The sequence below is a fragment of the Schistocerca cancellata genome, chromosome 5, assembly GCF_023864275.1.
Source record: "Schistocerca cancellata isolate TAMUIC-IGC-003103 chromosome 5, iqSchCanc2.1, whole genome shotgun sequence".
Classification (NCBI taxonomy): domain Eukaryota; kingdom Metazoa; phylum Arthropoda; class Insecta; order Orthoptera; family Acrididae; genus Schistocerca; species Schistocerca cancellata.
The window spans coordinates 416945021-416964709 of record NC_064630.1 but is presented as its reverse complement, the minus strand read 5'-3'; the positions used below and the strand labels follow the sequence as shown (position 1 = coordinate 416964709).

General features: G+C 43.2%; 1 protein-coding gene across 1 annotated transcript in view; it reads left to right on the top strand.

The window, feature by feature from the left end:
* Positions 1-19689, top strand: part of LOC126188574 (neuropilin-1a-like) — a gene marked incomplete at its 5' end in the record, with an annotated part of 276952 nt that overhangs the window by 139379 nt on the left and 117884 nt on the right. The window contains one exon of the mRNA XM_049930176.1: positions 11106-11231. Within this exon, the coding sequence (XP_049786133.1) occupies positions 11106-11231 (126 nt within the window). The remainder of the gene's footprint in view (positions 1-11105; positions 11232-19689) is intronic.

Here is a 19689-nt window from a genome sequence, read left to right as displayed (position 1 = left end):
GACATTAGTGAAAGAATGAAGATGTTGTTTAAAAAATTCCAATGAAAAAGTGTTCTATCAGGAGAGGACTAGCTTGCTGGCCAGACTTAGATAATAGCGTTGCAGAATGGTAGAATTGCTATGTTGTTAGAAGAAATATGATTAGGGGCTTACGCACTGAAGTGGGCACGAGCCAATTCAGAACACGGCAAAGAATTTAAAGCAACAGTAGATTGGTGCATTCGCTCTGTGAACAGAAAAAACTCTGGCAATGCGGCAGAAGATAAAAACTGCAGTGAAATTACCGAAAGATCTTGATAACAAAATTATGAATTTTCATAAGCGTGTTATTCGTATAAGAAAAAATAAAACTGTCGGATACTGGAAATATAGATGAAACACCAAAGAATTTCGATATGATAAATAATTTAACTGTGGAAACATAAGGTGTAAAGGCTGTTCAAGGCAGAATTGCAGGCCATGAAAAGACCAGATTTACAGTAGTGTTAAGGCATGGTAGATAGAACAAAGTTAAAACCCATAGTCATTTTCAAGCGGAAAACCATTCCTAAAATAAAATTTCCCCTAGACATTTTTGTACATTTTCACGAAAAGGGATGAATGGACGAGAATGGTGCAAGCCTGTGGATGGAAAATGTGTGGCAGAGGCGGCCAGGTGCTCTACGAATCCAGCCAAGTTAGTTGGTATTGGATATGTTTCTCAGTCACGTAACTGAGAGTTCCAAAAATCACATAGCACGAAGCGATATTACGATTGCTGTTATACGGGTAGTTTGACTTCGATGCTACAACATTTAGACGTTCCTCTGAGTAAACCATTCAAAGACCTCATGCGTGAACAATGGGACAATTGGATGATGAGTGGCGAAAAGTCGTATACGAAAAGTGGAGCTATGCGTGCTGCATCGCTTGATGTTTTGTGTGATTTCGTGATCAAATCCTGGGAAAAAGTGAAAGTGGAGACAGTGTCAAATCGTCCAAGAATTTTGGGATTTCAAATGCAATGGCTGGCACTGAGAACGATTTATTATGGCATACTGATGACGAAGCGGAATCGATTCACAAGTTGCAGAATGGAACCCACATGACGAGCTTCTCAACAACGAAAGTGAGGATGTACTTGAGGAGCTACTTTCCTTAGATGATGAGTGTGTGGATTTCGCAGCGTTTTAAATGCGTTGGTGAGTGATTTATTTTATTTCATAATGGTTTTAATTTATATCAATTTCAATATATGTTTTATATCTGTCGTTTAAGACGATCCCGATTTTGGGCACTTTTTTATGCTTCAACTATCGTCTTATCTGCCGAAATATACGGTAGATACTTAGTTTAGAGCGTACAACAGCTTGATTATTACTATCCTGACAAATATTTTGAAAAAAAATCGTCGAAATATTTTAAATCGATGCATTAACTGACTAAAATGTCAGTAAAATGAATTCCTCTCTCCTAGCCTCATTAAAATCTGTACATGAAAGCCTTCTCAAGCCTGCAAAACATACGGGTGCTCATATATGCAATACCTTAAAATATATATCTAAAATACAAATACACAAATGGAACAAAGAGTTGAAACAGTAAGTGCTCCATTATAACACTTATGGAAGAGGCAATCACAGTGAGAAAATGCTGACATTTTTTGCCAGACAGTTTAGTTAGACAATTATGCTCTACACATACCGTTAAACTACAGGCCACATTCGTCTCATCGTCACATACATTAAGAGGACCGACCAACTGACAAACTGATTGCTATCCTCTGGTCAACATGCAAGATATTTCGTTATTATGTGCTAACTCGCCATGAGCAGGTTGTTTGTGACAAATACAGAGGAAAACATATGCATAACATAAGAGTCTAAAGTGATTTTTAAGAGAGCTAGATGCCCCTAAAGGTGATGATTCGAACTGTGTTGCTCAACGATTACATGGTAACCGCCCTATACGAAATAATGATATTGACATGAAGCATACGTTCACAGCCACATTGCAATGTGACACAGTGTTACTGAGTTAACTATTCTCCATGCATTACATTCATAACCTGAAACTGTTCGGAAATTTGTCAACCTGGACTCAAAGCAAGCTTACATAGCAGCACGCAAAAAGCAGTAATATACTGTCGCTTTCACAGTGAGCGCTGCTCCTCACCTTTAACGCAAATGCCACGTTTTTAGAGAGCTGACAAATCGATGGTTTCCTGGGAGCTAGGCAGCATGCACTAGTGCCATGCATGTCATGGGAACCTATATCCTGGTGACAGATGCCTAACATGAAGGCAAAAATTTTTTATTGCTTTTTCGTGTTTCTTCCTAAGATGTGTTCATTTGCTTCAAGTCCAGGATAAAAAAGTTCTAAGCAAATGCAGGATGCGGATCATGATTCGTCGCAATCTGTTTATAGTTTATCGTTGAGTAACACGTTTCCAACCACTACATTCGGAACAATTACCTACATAACAAATCACTTCAGATCCTATGACGCGCACATATTTTTCCACTTATTTTTCTAGCGTTCTCGCTTCCCACGCCCGGGTTCCCGGGTTCGATTCCCGGCGGGGTCAGGGATTTTCTCTGCCTCGTGATGACTGGGTGTTGTGTGCTGTCCTTAGGTTAGATAGGTTTACGTAGTTCTAAGTTCTAGGGCACTGATGACCATAGATGTTAAGTCCCACAGTGCTCAGAGCCAACTTATTTTTCACAAGAAATTTACTAATAGCAAGTTAGCATGCGAGGGTTGCCTATCGCATTTTTTCTCAGCCGAAAACATAGCTACGAATGCAAAACGTTACATATGTGTTACTTGAAGCCTCCTGAGTGAGCGCGGTGATGTACGCTACAAGCAACGTGCTGGCATTGAATTTATCTCTGCAGAGAAAGAAATTGTGTCAAATATTACAAACGCTCGTGCAAAGTCTATGGAGCATCTGCTGACGACAGAAGTACAGATAGTCTCTGGGCACGGAGGGTGAGGTCATCAGAAGGCGGCCAGGCGAAAGCTCCACGATTTGCAGCGGTCCGGGAGACCATTCACAGCTGTCACACCTGACATGTTGCAGGGAGCTAATGTTGTCATTCACCAGGACAGAAGCAGACACGATGCCCTTCGTGGAAGACATTTTGAGGACGCTGAGGAGGCGATTCACACCGTGAAGCACTGGCTCCGTCACCACGACAAGGATTGGTACCGACAGGGCATACAAGCCCTTGTTTCGGTTGGAGGAAGGCCATAGAACGGGATGGAGATTACATGGAAAGATAGAGTGTGTAGATAAAACACCATTCTTTCGTGTGTAATTCTCATTATTTTCAGTAAAGAATTGTTGAAGAAAAAAATGCGGTGAATTACTATCTGGGCAACCCTTGTATATAAGTGGCGACCAAAAGGTTTCCGCTAGAGTGTGTTGCTACAGTGTATATGCAACCAGCGCGAAACCGATGAGGGTACATAAGCACCGGAAACTTCTCGATCATCCCTCATAACAACGAAACGTCCTGTATGTTGACATAGAGGACAGCACTCAATATATCGATTGTTCGGCTCTCTACTGTACGTGTTGATGAGACGAATGTGAGGTGTGTTTTAATATTCTGTATAACAAATGTTCTTGTTAAATTGTTAGACAGAAAATTTCAACTTGTTGTCAGAGTGGATGGCTCACACGCCTGTTTTGTAAATTGGTGTTCGTATTTTCCTGAGTTGTTGTTTCATTTTCTTGTTACGTTTGTGTATTCTCATTTGAATTGCACATTTAAGGTATTGTCTGTATGAAAACTTACACACTATCTGATCAAAAGTATCAGGAAACCTATTTGTGGACATTAATACGGGGTGTGTCCACCCTTAGCTTTACTACATTCTGACTTCTACTGCTAACAATGTCAGAGAGGTGTCTCAATGTCTGTGGGAGAACGGCAACCCATTTCTCCCTAGCAGCCGAAACCAGAGAATGTGGTGATGTTGTATGCTGGGCTTCGGAGCGAAGTCGACTTCTAACTCATCGCAAAGGTATTCCATTACGTTCAGAACGGGACTCTTGACGGGCCAGTCCATTTCAGGAATCTTATGGCCTACAAACCATAGCCTCACAGGCGGTGCGTTAAGCTAGGGCGCATTATCATGATGATACAATTCATCATCGTCTCCAAACTGTTCCTCTACTGTAATCAGTACACAGTACCGTAAAATGTCTTCATATCTTTCCGCATTTAGCATTTTCTTGAGCGCAATAAGGGGACCATACTCCAAGCGCGAGAAAATCTTCCATACTGTAACGTCACCTCGTCTGTACTTCAGTGTTGGCACTATATAGGGTGGTCCATTGCTAGTGACCGGCCCAAATATCTCAGGAAATAAGCATCAAACGAAAAAACTACAAAGAACGAAACTCGTCTAGCTTGAAGGGGGAAACCAGATAGCGCTATGGTTGGTCAGCTAGATGGCATTGCCATAGGTCAAACGGATATCAACTGCGTTTTTTTTAAATAGGAACCCCCATTTTTATTACGTATTCGTGTAGTACGTAAAGAAATATGAATGTTTTAGTTGGACCACTTTTTTCGCTTTGTGATAGATGGCGCTGTAATAGTATTACATTGTCTAGGAAATCTGCATACATTGCACCATTTAGGTTGCCATCGATAAAATGGGGGCCAATTATCCTTCCTCTAATAATGCCGCACCATACATTAACCCGACAAGGTCACTGATGTTCCACGTGTCGCAGCCATCGTGGATTTTCCGTTGCCCAATAGTGCATATTATGCCGGTTTACGTTACCGCTGTTGGTGAAGCTTCGTCGCTAAATAGAACGCATGCAAAAAATCTGTCATCGTCCCGTAATTTCTATTGTGCCCGGCGACAGAACTGTACACGACGTTCAAAGTCGTCGCCATGCAATTCCTGGTGCATAGATATATGGCAGGGGCGCAGTCGATGTTGATGTAGCATTCTCATCACCGACGTTTTTGAGATTCCCGATTCTCGCACAGTTTGTCTACTACTGACGTGCGGATTAGCAGCGACAGCAGCTAAAACACCTACAGGGTTATTACAAATGATTGAAGCGATTTCACAGCTCTACAATAACTTTATTATTTGAGATATTTTCACAATGCTTTGCACACACATACAAAAACTTTAAAAAGTTTTTTTAGGCACTCACAAATGTTGGATATGTGCCCCTTTAGTGATTCGGCAGACATCAAGCCGATAATCAAGTTCCTCTCACTCTCGGCGCAGCATGTCCCCATCAATGAGTTCGAAAGCATCGTTGATGCGAGCTCGCAGTTCTGGCATGTTTCTTGGTAGAGGAGGTTTAAACACTGAATCTTTCACATAACCCCACAGAAAGAAATCGCATGGGGTTAAGTCGGGAGAGCGTGGAGGCCATGACATGAATTACTGATCATGATCTCCACCACGACCGATCCATCGGTTTTCCAATCTCCTGTTTAAGAAATGCCGAACATCATGATGGAGGTGCGGTGGAGCACCATCCTGTTGGAAGATGAAGTCGGCGCGGTCGGTCTCCAGTTGTGGCATGAGCCAATTTTCCAGCATGTCCAGATACACGTGTCCTGTAACGTTTTTTTCGCAGAAGAAAAAGGGGCCGTAAACTTTAAACCGTGAGATTGCACAAAACACGTTAACTTTCGGTGAATTGCGAATTTGCTGCACGAATGCGTGAGGATTCTCTACCGCCCAGATTCGCACATTGTGTCTGTTCACTTCACCATTAAGAAAAAATGTTGCTTCATCACTGAAAACAAGTTTCGCACTGAACGCATCCTCTTCCATGAGCTGTTGCAACTGCGCCGAAAATTCAAAGTGTTTGACTTTGTCATCGGGTGTCAGGGCTTGTAGCAATTGTAAACGGTAAGGCTTCTGCTTTAGCCTTTTCCGTAACATTTTCCAAACCGTCGGCTGTGGTACTTTTAGCTCCCTGCTTGCTTTATTCGTCGACTTCCGCGGGCTACGCGTGAAACTTGCCCGCACGCGTTCAACCGTTTCTTCGCTCACTGCAGGCCGACCCGTTGATTTCCCCTTACAGAGGCATCCAGAAGCTTTAAACTGCGCATACCATCGCCGAATGGAGTTAGCAGTTGGTGGATCTTTGTTGAACTTCGTCCTGAAGTGTCGTTGCACTGTTATGACTGACTGATGTGAGTGCATTTCAAGCACGACATACGCTTTCTCGGCTCCTGTCGGCATTTTGTCTCACTGTGCTCTCGAGCGCTCTGGCGGCAGAAACCTGAAGTGCGGCTTCAGCCGAACAAAACTTTATGAGTTTTTCTACGTATCTGTAGTGTGTCGTGACCATATGTCAATGAATGGAGCTACAGTGAATTTATGAAATCGCTTCAATCATTTGTAATAGCCCTGTACTTGGGCATCATCATTTGTTGCAGGTCGTGGTTGACCTTTCTCATGTGGCTGAACACTTCCTGTTTCCTTAAATAACGTAACTGTCCGGCGAACGGACCGGACGCTTGGATGATGTCGTCCAGGATACCGAGCGTCATACATATCACACGCCCGTTGGCCATTTTGATCACAGTACCCATACATCAACACGATATCGACCTTTTCCACAATTGGTAAACGGTCCATTTTAACACGGATAATGTATCACGAAGCAAATGCCGTCCGCGCTGGCGGAATGTTACGTGATTCCACGAACTTATACGTTTGTGACTATTACAGCGCCATCTATCACAAAGCGAAAAAGTGGTCCAACTAAAACATTCATATTTCTTTACGTACTACAAGAATATGTAATAAGAAATGGGGTTCCTATTTTTAAAAAACGCAGTTGATATCCGTTTGACCTGAGGCGGCGCCATCTAGTGGGCCAACCATAGCGCCATCTGGTTTCCCCCTTCAAGCTAGACAAGTTCCGTTCTATGTAGTTATTTCGTTTGACGCTTATTTCGTGAGATATTTGGCTCGGTCACGATCAGTGGACCACCCTGTATATATGATGGCAGGTAAAGTTCTCTTGTCATTCACCAAAGCCATTCACAGGGTACTGTGTGGTTCATCACTCCAAAGCATTCGTTTCCCGTCATCCACTCTTCAGTGGCATCACTCTTTACATAAGATCATATAATGTTGATCGTCGGTAAAGCAGATGCCAGACTGAGATTCATTGGAAGAATCCTAAGGAAATGCAATCCGAAAACAAAGGAAGTAGGTTACAGTACGCTTGTTCGCCCACTGCTTGAATACTGCTCAGCAGTGTGGGATCCGTACCAGATAGGGTTGATAGAAGAGATATAGAAGATCCAACGGAGAGCAGCGCGCTTCGTTACAGGATCATTTAGTAATCGCGAAAGCGTTATGGAGATGATAGATAAACTCCAGTGGAAGACTCTGCAGGAGAGACGCTCAATAGCTCGGTACGGGCTTTTGTAAAAGTTTCGAGAACATACCTTCACCGAAGAGTCAAGCAGTATATTGCTCCCTCCTACGTGTGTATCGCGAAGAGACCATGAGGATACAATCAGAGAGATTAGAGCCCACACAGAGGCATACCGACAATCCTTCTTTTTACGAACAATACGAGACTGGAATAGAAGGGAGAACCGATATGGGTACCCAGGGTACCCTCCGCCGCACACCGTCAGGTGGCTTGCGGAGTATGGATGTAGATGTAGATAACCTCAAGTGTTGCGTACCATCGACTAAGTGCACTCATTGTGCTAGTTGGACTGCTGGTAGCACTTTGGGACTAACGAGTTATTCCTTCTTCTTTCATGCGACTTTTTGCAACCACCCTCTGCAATGCTGGAGGGTGCCAGTCCATCGACATATTAGGTGAGCCAGGTCTTGGTTTCGCTGTGGCTATTCCTCCGCATTTCCAACTCACAGTCGCATGACCAAGAGTCGGCTAGGACAACAGCTTTAGAGGGATTGAAATGTCCCTGACGATTTGTTACTCAGATGACATCCAGCGACTAGTCTGCACACAAACTCACTGATTTATCCTGACTGCTCCATTCTGCTGCTACTGCTTCTCTACTGACAATACTACGTTCCCCGCCTCTCGTGACATCTAGCGGTGAATTCCACAATCCATAGGGGTATCCGGATACTTCTGATCAGTAGTCTGGCTATAGAGACACGATGGAGTCTTGCTCATGTCGGAATCTCAAGTCTTGCTGTCTTAGTGCACTCGATAGTGATTGCAGCTGCGAGCTCGCTTTCTCTGATTCGGAGGGAGACCAAGAACATAATCAGACAGCAATATCCGACACAAAACTTTACTTTACTCGCGTGTGTATTTTTTGCAGAGTTGGCACAATGTGAGTTGTTACTCAGTAGGCGTCAGATATGCTAATCTACAGATAGATGTATGTATATAATAAATTACAGGCTAATGGTATAGTTTGTGATCTTTCAAATGCATTTGACTGTGTAAATCACAACAACCTTCCAAGTACATTAGGATATTGTGGTCTAACAGGAAATGCTGCAAAATTGTTCAAGTCCTATATCTCTGACAGAAAACAGAGTCCCACTAGGAAAGAGACGTATATTAAGCTGTCAGGTATCATCCAACTGGGAGCCAATAACATTTGGTATCCCCCAAGATTCTATTTTAGGGCCCTTAGTTTTTCTTGTATATATCAATGACTTTTCAATAGTAACATTATCAGATGCCAAGGTTGTTTTGTCTGCAGATGATACAACATTGTAGTAAATAGTAAATCAAGTACAGCCTTAGAAAGATAGGCTAATAAAATTTTCATGGACATTAATAAATGGTTCCTAACTAATTCTCTGACACTAAACCTCGAGAAAATATATTATATGCAGTTCATAACTTGTAAAAGCTTTCATGCCAATATATGCCTGAAATATCACGACCAGCAGATATGAGAAGTTGACACTGTTAATGGGATTACAGCTTTATAATAAATTTAACAGGGAGGAGCATACTACAGACTGCTGAAGCGCCTAAACAAATCTCTATTTGCTATGTCAGTGTTGTCAGACATTGGTGGTATAAAAATAAAGAAAAGCTAGTGTACTATGCTTACTTTCATTCCACAGTGCCATATGGGATTATTTCCTGGGGTAATTTATCAAGCAAGCCAAAATTTTCCGATTCCAAAAAGGTCCAATACGAATTATATGTGGTATGAACTTAGAACGTCCTGCAAAGGGCTGTTTAATGAAATGAGGAGACTTACTACTGCTTCCCAATATATTTATTGCTTAATGAAATTTGCCATTAAAAAGATATCTTTTTTTCCAGCCAACAACTGAGTTCATTGAATCAATACGACAAATAAGAATACCTTTGGCAAAGATTTACAGTCACTTTGGTTCAGAAATTTGTCCACTATTCGGCAATAGACGTTTTCAATAACATGCCAGCAACCATAAAAAGTTTAACTAATAAAAAAGCTCAGTTTGAGAATAGTCTAAAGGATTTATTGATGGTCAGTTACTTCAGCTCCATCGATGAATTTCTTAGCAGAACCGAGTGATGCATGTTGTTATTAATAATATCGCATAATTTGAATATTGTGTACAATCTGACTTCTGCGCAAATTTTGTGCAGTAATGAGATCATTACCACGCACTATTCGTCCACGAGACTCAGAGGGCCATAGACACGGGTTCACAGGTAGATGCCGTGTTTCTTGACTTCCGCAAGGCGTTCGATACAGTTCCCCACAGTCGTTTAATGAACAAAGTAAGAGCATATGGACTATCAGACCAATTGTGTGATTGGATTGAAGAGTTCCTAGATAACAGAACGCAGCATGTCATTCTCAATGGAGAGAAGTCTTCCGAAGTAAGAGTGATTTCAGGTGTGCCGCAGGGGAGTGTCATAGGACCGTTGCTATTCACAATATACATAAATGACCTTGTGGATGACATCGGAAGTTCACTGAGGCTTTTTGCAGATGATGCTGTGGTGTATCGAGAGGTTGTAACAATGGAAAATTGTACTGAAATGCAGGAGGATCTGCAGCGAATTGACGCATGGTGCAGGGAATGGCAATTGAATCTCAATGTAGACAAGTGTAATGTGCTGCGAATACATAGAAAGATAGATCCCTTATCATTTAGCTACAGTATAGCAGGTCAGCAACTGGAAGCAGTTAATTCCATAAATTATCTGGGAGTACGCATTAGGAGTGATTTAAAATGGAATGATCATATAAAGTTCATCGTCGGTAAAGCAGATGCCAGACTGAGATTCATTGGAAGAATCCTAAGGAAATGCAATCCGAAAACAAAGGAAGTAGGTTACAGTACGCTTGTTCGCCCACTGCTTGAATACTGCTCAGCAGTGTGGGATCCGTACCAGATAGGGTTGATAGAAGAGATATAGAAGATCCAACGGAGAGCAGCGCGCTTCGTTACAGGATCATTTAGTAATCGCGAAAGCGTTATGGAGATAATAGATAAACTCCAGTGGAAGACTCTGCAGGAGAGACGCTCAATAGCTCGGTACGGGCTTTTGTAAAAGTTTCGAGAACATACCTTCACCGAAGAGTCAAGCAGTATATTGCTCCCTCCTACGTGTGTATCGCGAAAAGACCATGAGGATACAATCAGAGAGATTAGAGCCCACACAGAGGCATACCGACAATCCTTCTTTTTACGAACAATACGAGACTGGAATAGAAGGGAGAACCGATAGGGGTACCCAGGGTACCCTCCGCCGCACACCGTCAGGTGGCTTGCGGAGTATGGATGTAGATGTAGATGTAGATTGTAAACAAGTGCTGTAATTTTTTTTTATTTTTTTTATTATTATTTGATGATGCGTGGCTACAGTACCTTAAGAATTATCATATGCACCTAAGAGTTTTGAGCATTTAATGTTTGATGACAAGTTTTATATCCTTTTAAATATAAAAATGCTTAAGATTTTTTTTTACCGATCCCACATCCACAACAGCAGCTTTATTTGGGATCTGTGGAAGATATATTAGCATATCTGTTCTTATTTTGTACGTATTTATTGCGTATTCTTGTTTTCTAACATGTCCCACGTTCAAGAGGATGATCTCACTATGGATCAATTGGAACGAAAAGCACATCTAATCTAATCGGATCTGCGGTGCGCCTTGTTGCAGCGGAGCAGCTGGTGGTGGGCAAGCAGCCTTCGGACGGCGCCTTCTGCCAGACCGACTGGCTGGCCATGGAGTCCTGCGTGCCCGAGGGCGGCTCGCGCTACTGCGGGAACCTCACCGGCTCCACCTGTAAGTACACCACGTCACCACAATGGCACCTCTTCCCCACCAAGAGGTCAAAATCAGTTTACGATTTTACGTATAATTTGCAAACTCTCCTAGCAGCTGCATGATGCCGCACTGTCGTCTGTATCAATATTGTCAGTCACCGGATAGTGAACCAAAAGGACTTAGTATCGGATCTTTTCTCATGGAAACCCGAGTGCAAGTTCTAATTACAAGCAAACCAATAGTCCTAACGCAAAATGAGTTATACCAATATTTTACCTGTTTTATTTAGCCTTAAGCTACAAGGAGCAATTTGTTTATAAAGTTCAATATATATTATTTAGTGTAGATTGTAATTAGGGTTCTCCGGTTTTCGGCGTGTTAGCTATGAACTGCTCACTTCAAAACTATACAGCTAGAAATACAGTGTATTCGTCCGACATCAACGAAATTTTAATGGTTTATAGGCAAACAAACGTTAATAAATCCAACAAACTGCAGGGATGGGTTCCTGGCTCTAAATGGAGGGAAAAAGGCTCTATGAACATGTGACTGGAAATGCATCGTTGCCAGGGTAGATGACTCTGACGAATGAAAGTCCCACTGACCACGTACCGTGTCTGTAGGCCACAGATGACGATTAGGCAGACTGATGATTCCAGTTAAGGTAAAGTTTACTTCGTCGGTAAAGATAACAGATATCCCACAACTGTGATGGCCTGGTGCAAAACCCATCGACAAAATCCTTCCTGTAGAGGTAAATTCGCTCCTGATATGATCGTAGGGCATTGTTGGCCGGGAGGCCCCATGCAGGGAAGTCCGGCCGCCGTATTGGAAGTCCTTTTTAGTTGACGCCGCTTCGGCGATTTGCGAGTCAGTGAAGATGAAATGATGATGAAGAACACACAACACACAGTCATCACGAGGCAGAGAAAATCCCTGACCCCGCCGGGAATCGAACCCGGGACCCCGTGCGCGGGAAGCGAGAACGCTACCGCAAGACCACGAGCTGCTGACTCCGCTGCTGATAATCGTTGCACTCGTTGCAGGTGACACAGATAGTAGAGGCTGTCGTGCTGGATACACATAATCGTACTCTGTCTTACACCATGTTGGCGGGCCACTTGCCTAGAGCTTGTACTAGGGTTTCCCTCAATATGCTGTAGAATCCGGTCCTCCAAACCCAGTGTACACACAGTCCGCGGCCTTACTGTACGTTCGTTTGTCTGAAAGGACCTATTATCACACAAAGTCCAAAGATGGCTTGAATTGTTGTGTGATGTGGTTGGTGTCTGTGAGGTTACTTGTTTTGGTACAGCCATGCTGCCTCTCGACCGTTTCCATCTGCTTGGCTGAATACGAACACCACCTCGGTATCTTCCCGGCATGAATGCCGGACCATTCTGCTGCTTACAGTACGCTGCACCAATCACACAACCTGCAGTACTCAAGGGACACACGGCACTTGTTCAAAGGAAATTTCATTCGTCAGCGCCGTCTACAGTGGCAGCGATACATTTTCGGACACATGTTCATACGACCTTCTTTCCTACATTTCCAGTCAGGAATTCGTCTCTGCAGTTTGTCGGTATTATTAATGTTCAACCTGCGTGTTGGTAGTGAAAATCTAATGTTACAGAATTTTACAATCGCCCACAAAAAAGTTCTTATGAGTCTCCTAAAGTAAATTTTTCTCAGTCTAGTATAAACAGTATAAACACGTAACAGAAAGAGTGGGTTTCTTCTTTTGTCATTGTAAGACGCTACAACCACGGTTACGGTATAGTGCGGTCCGGATTTTAGAAATAGTTATATTTTTATGCACAACTGGCCATTAAAATTGCTACATCACGAACATGACGTCTACAGACGCGAAATTTAACCGACAGGAGGAAGATTTTGTGATATGCCAATGATTAGCTATTAAGAGCATTCACACAATGTTGGCGCCGGTGGCGACACCTACAACGTGCCGACATGAGGAAAATTTCCAACCGATTTCTCATACACAAACAGCAGTTGACCGGCGTTGCCTGGCGAAACGTTGTTGTGATGCCTCGTGTAAGGAGGAGAAATGCGTACCATCACGTTTCGGACTTTGATAAAGGTCGGATTGTAGCCTATCGCGATTGCGGTTCATCGTATCGCGACATTGCTGCTCGAGTTGGTCGAGATCCAATGACTGTTAGCAGAATATGGAAGCGGTGGGTTCAGGAGGGTAATACGGAACGCCGTGCTGGATCCAAACGGCCTCGTATCACTAGCAGTCGAGATGACAGGCATCTTATCCGCATGGCTGTAACGGATCGTGCAGCCACGTCTCTATCCCTGAGTCAACAGATGGAGACGTTTGAAGACAACAACCATCTGCACGAACAGTTCCACGACGTTTGCAGCAGCGTGGACTATTAGCTCGGAGACCATGGCTGCGGTTACCCTTGACGCTGCATCACAGACAGGAGCGTCTGCAATGGTGTACTCAACGACGAACCTGGGGGCACGAATGACAATACGCCATTTTTTCAGATGAATCCAGGTTCTGTTTACAGCATCATGACGGTCGCATCCGTGTTTGGCAACATTGCGGTGAACACACATTGGAAGCGTCTATTCGTCATCGCGATACTGGCTTATCACCCAGCGTGACGGTATGGGGTGCCATTGGTTACACGTCTAAAAATGGTTCAAATGGCTCTGAGCACTATGCGACTTAACTTCTGAGGTCATCAGTCGCCTAGAACTTAGAACTAATTAAACCTAACTAACCTAAGGTTATTACACACATCCATGCCCGAGGCAGGATTCGAACATGCGACCGTAGCGGTCGCTCGGTTCCAGATGCAGCGCCTAGAACCGCACGGTCACTCCGGCCGGCCGTTACACGTGTCGGTCACCTCTTGTTCGCATTGACGGCACTTTGAACAGTGGACGTTACATTTCAGATGTGTTACGACCCGTGGCTCTACCCTTCATTCTATCCCTGCGAAACCGTACATTTCAGCAGAATAATACACGACCGCATGTTGCAGGTCGTGTACGAACCTTTCTGGATACAGAAAATGTTCGACTGTTGCCCTGGCCAGCCACAGTCCAGATCTCTCACCAATTGAAAACGTCTGGTCAATGGTGGCCGAGCAACTGGCTCGCCACAATACGCCAGTCACTACTCTTGATGAACTATGGTATCGTGTTGAAGCTGCATGGACAGCTGTACCTGTACCCTCCATCCAAGCTTTGTTTGACTCAGTGTCCAGGTGTATCAAGGCCGTTATTACCGCCAGAGGTGGATGTTCTGGGTACTGATTTCTCAGGATCTATGCACCCAAATTGCGTGAAAATGCAATCACAGTTCTAGTATAATATATTTGTCCAATGAATACCCGTTTATCATCTGCATTTCTTCTTGGTGTAGCAATTTTAATGGCCAGTAGTGTATTTACGACTGCTTCTTTGTGTGCTGTACCTCGCGATTAACAGCGTGGACGACCGTGAAAATGGACGCGTCATCGCCGGAACCTCGCCGTCGTAAAATGGTTTGCCTGTGACTGGCAACGTAGTACCTGATTCCGCCACTGCGCCCCCTGTTGTTCCCACGGTCCATCACGCACAAAACCAGTCTTAAATATCGCTCTTTATAAAATCCATATCACACTGTACGGTCGCTGTGGTTGTAGCTTCTTACAATTACGAAAGAGATCTTCAAAACAAACCCACGATCTCTGTCATATGTTTATCCTCCGCTGAGGAAAAATTATTTTCGAAAAATCATAAGAACTGTTTTGGGCTGTTTGAAAAACTCTCTAACTTGAAATTTCTACTATCAGTATATATGTGCCTATAACTGACCAAAATTTCATTAACATAGGACAAATACATTTCAAGCTATATAGTTCTGAAATGAGCAGGTCGCAGCGAAGAGACCGAAAACAGGACAATCGTTACCACAATCTATAGTAAAAAATATGTATTGAACTTTAAAACCAAACTGCTCAATATGCCCTAAAGCCGAATAAAACAAAACGATATTGGTGTAACTCTTTTGAAGAACATCATCTTTACGTCAGTGACTGTTATAAGTTTTTATTACACTATTGCAATTTCTGCCTTAGGCCATTATCAACTGATATTATGGCTTTTAAGCCATGTCAACCTAATGTAAGCTGATACATTTGTGACATGGCTTAAAGCCATAATATCACTTGATAATGGCCTAAGGCCGAAATTGCAATAGTGTAATAAAAACTTATAACAGTCACTGGCGTAAAGATGATGTGTTTCAAAAAAAAAAAAATATGACTGTGAGTCCCATCTACAACAGGTGTATTCATTGGTGTAACTCATTTTACGATAGGCCTGTTAGTTTGCTTGTAATTAAAGTTTAAACTCGAGTCTCCATAAACCAGTGTCGTTGTTCAGCACGAAGTCGGCGTGCACCGCCCCAGTAACCCTTGGATTTCTTTCACGCAAAATTTCGAACGCCTATTATGAAAGAAATGTTCCAGATTTCGGCTGAAGTATGCCGCAGTTGCTAAACTGCGAGCCCTGGGGACTTTTGTAAACTGACCCGGATTCATAGAAATTTAATTAAGAAATCTGCACCTCCATTATTTGAATCAAACCGTTCTCCGACTAATACAAATAAATATAAAATCCAGAATACACTATGAAATGCACTACAGAACATGAAGTAGCTAAACTGAAAACAGCTCTAACATACACTTCATGTCAGTACTTCTCACACTCCCATTTAGCTTAGTCATGCCAAACTTTTTAACCAGAAACAAATTTAAAAAATTGTCAAGCAAATGTGAACGTTGTTTAGCTACCGGGGGGGGGGGGGGGGGACATTATGGTTGCCATTCTTCTAACTTCGTTCCTTACGAAGATATAGACAGCAGTACGTCTTTTTTAAACAATACTGTGTATACCTTTTATTTGGTTATCCATTTCATCTCAAGATCTACTCAAAACCTGTCACGTAACCAATATGTTATTTTTTAGTAACTCGTCCACATGCTGGAGTTGACAGTAAACCAATAGAAACAGACGGAAAGTGTACACCAGCCATTCATTCAATGTCTTTAGTTGAAAGTTTGTATGAGTGGAATGAACACCAACGAGGAGAAGGTAGAAATGCTGCTGGTCTAAGGAGAATGTAAGTTAGCAGAACAATAACAGTAATACTGTTTTCTTACTTACAGCACGGTTCCATGTACGAGAGGCGTTTTTTCTGGAACCAGATTGGCTTTCTTGAGGATTCCAATACTTCATGTTGCCCCCCCTTTTTTGGCTACAAAACCCTATTTTTCAACATAATCTCCGTTCAATTCGACGTCCTTGCGCCACCTTACTGGGAGAGACTGTGTGCCCGCATGGCAGCGCTCTACTGGTCGACGGCGGAGCCAAGGTCTTGCTGCATCAGTAACCTCCCCGTTATCCACGTACTGCTTACGGCAGAGCGCGCCCTTCTTTCTAGCAAACAGACGGAAGTCTGAAGGTGCAAGATCCGGGCTGTTGAGTGGATGAAGAAGAACAGTCCAATGAACTTTTGTGGGCTCCTCTCGGATGGGCAGGCTTGTGTGAAGCCTTACGTTATCACGGAGAAGTTCGTTTGCATTTTTGTGGCGACGACCACGCTGAGGTCATTTCTTCAAATTCCTGAGCTTACACAATGCACTTCGGAGTTGATCGTTGCGCCGTGAGGGAGGACATCGAACAAAATAACCCCTTAAGGATCACAGAAGCCCGTAACCATGACTATAATGGCTGAGAGTGAGGTTGTGAACTTTTTCTTCGGAGGAGTGGTGGTGTGGCGCCACTCCATGATTGCCGTTTTGTTTCTGGTAAATGGAAATGAGCGTTTGGCGTCACTGGCCGGGAGGCCCCTTACGGGGCAGGTCCGACCGCCTTGGTGCAGGTCTTATTACATTCGACGTCACACTGGGCGACCTGCGCGCCGGATGGGGATGAAATGATGATGAAGACAACACAACACCCGGTCTCTGAGCGGAGAAAATCCCCGACCCAGCGGGGAATCGAACCCGGGCCCATAGGACGGCAGCTATCGGCGCGGACTTGTTTCTGGTTCGAAGTGATGAACCCGTGTTTCGTCGCCTGTGACAACGTTCGACAGTAAATTATCACGATCAGCTCCATAGTGCGCAAGCAACTTCGTGCAGATGTTCCATCGTTGCTGTTTATGGTCTTTTTGTTAGGTGACGAGGAAACCAGCGGGCACACACCTCTGAGTACCCTAGATGGTGGACGAGTGTGTCTGCACTGCCAGTAGAGACGTCCAGTTGTACAGCGGAGTGTTGAAGCGTGATTCGTTGATCACCTCCGATGAGGGTGTCCGGACTTTCCAACACTGCAGGAGTCGCAGGCGTGTGCGGCCTGCTGGCGCGCGAGAGACCGGGCAGGTTTGCGCGACCTCGTTGCTGTGATGACAGACGCCTCGCCCAACGACTCACCGTGCTTGTGTTCACTGCCTGTTGTCCGTAGACATACTGAAAACGCCTATGAATATCTGCAATGCTCTGGTCTTCCTCCAAAAGAAAATCAGTGAGAGCTGTCTGCTTTGATCGCACCTCTGTTACAAACGCCAGTCCAAAGGCTATTTATAGCTCCACCACATATCGATTTTCATGAAACTACAGAAGCTGAAGCGGGAATATTCCACGATGTCCCACAACAAATATCCCATATTTTCAACGGAAATTCGCTACGAAAATAAACTTGTTGCATTACTTATTGAACACCCCAAGCAGTACAGTATTATAGTACTCTTAAACGATACGGAATCCTTGATTAAGAACTGCATCATTATTACTCTTTTATTGTAGTTGAAGGTAGCGTTAAAATAGTCTCTTCGGATCTCTCGATAGCATGCTTGTTGTCAGCCACTTCGATCAATGCATCTGCTGTGTGTAAAGGAAACAGGAATCTCCGTAGTATTGCTTCTTACAGAAACTACTGTGTTCGTATAAAATATTTTGTAATAAAAAAACTGATGTCTTAAACTGTAGCAGAAGGGGAGGAAACTTGATAAATTTCTAGTGAAATGTGTAAAATTGTAACTGTTCTCAGAATTAACTAAATTTTACATTCACCCATACTGAACCGCTTACTAATATTCACCAAACAAGCAAGCAAGACCTCACAATAGCCCTGGTATATTGTAGAATGGCAAATGCTGATACGTGAACAAATGCCATGCAACATACAGGTATCTGATTCAAAGTTTGCCCGCAGTCTTCAATACTTCACCAATGAAACCACACGTACTCTTTTTCTGACTGGTTGCGGCCAACTGCCTTAACGGTGATGACGATACAATGTGTGCATTTTACTAGAAAATTGCACTAAATAGTACAAAATTCGACGTACTTTTTGGATAAACGTGCAAAAGAGGTTAACCCTCACAAGCACTGCAATTGCACACTTATATGAAGCAAAAGATGGAAAAAAACAAGAGCCGAAAAAAAATTGTCACTGCAGATAAATATGTGGCACACATAAATGCTAGAAGGATGAAAGCAATGTCGAAAGATAAAGTATTCGTAGAATATAATATATTGTGTGGAAAGTCATTTAACAAAAGAAATTAATTTAATTTTAAATTTTTGAAATCATTGTAAACGTCGTTTAAAAATGATCGGGGTTTGAGTTACGTGAAAGAGTAGTAACAGAGAGAAGTTGTAAAATAGTTTCAGTGCAAATTATGTTTCTGACATTTATCTATGTGTTAGATAAAGAACGATGTGAAATCACTTAGAAGACCTACTGCTGTCCACTTGTTTGTAGACGCAGAAGGAAAGTGCGGTATCTACAGCCTCTTCGTTAACTGAAGTATCTGCAGTCAGCGATGTACATCGAACGTTCTGTTCAAACCAAACACATGATGTTTACCGACGTCACAAAGCTTGTTAATCATTTTTCGACACAGTCAGAAATGCTGTAGTTTCATATCAGATTATGACGAGAAGCTCTCCGTTACAGGATGATACCGTGATATTGTTACAAACGCTCAGGCATGATGAGGAAGAAAATATCATCACTTCGAGGGAAGGGGCGCTCGTCCGGAAACGAACGAGTCGGAAGGTGTAATCGAAAATCTATTCCTGCTCCACCTTAGCCTCATGCAGCACTCAAACTAGGGCCGTTAACTCTCGAAACCTGTTCTTGACGTACAGAATTAGTGCTGAATACTTCCCAGTACTCTCAGATAATTTTCCCTGTTGATGGACTAGTAACGGACCACGTAACTTGATGTCAAGGAGACCGAAATTCCCCGACAAGCGGAGAGGAAAACGCTTAGTACGTAGCGTAATCATTGACTACGCCTGCCCAACACGCTGACTGGCAATCTGTGTCTATGGCTCTTCACAATGAAGCATGGGGATTTTCATCGGCTCAACCATGACTGTTGAGATTATTTATCATTCCGTCTCTGGTTAGACAGGCTTCACCTGTGAAATTG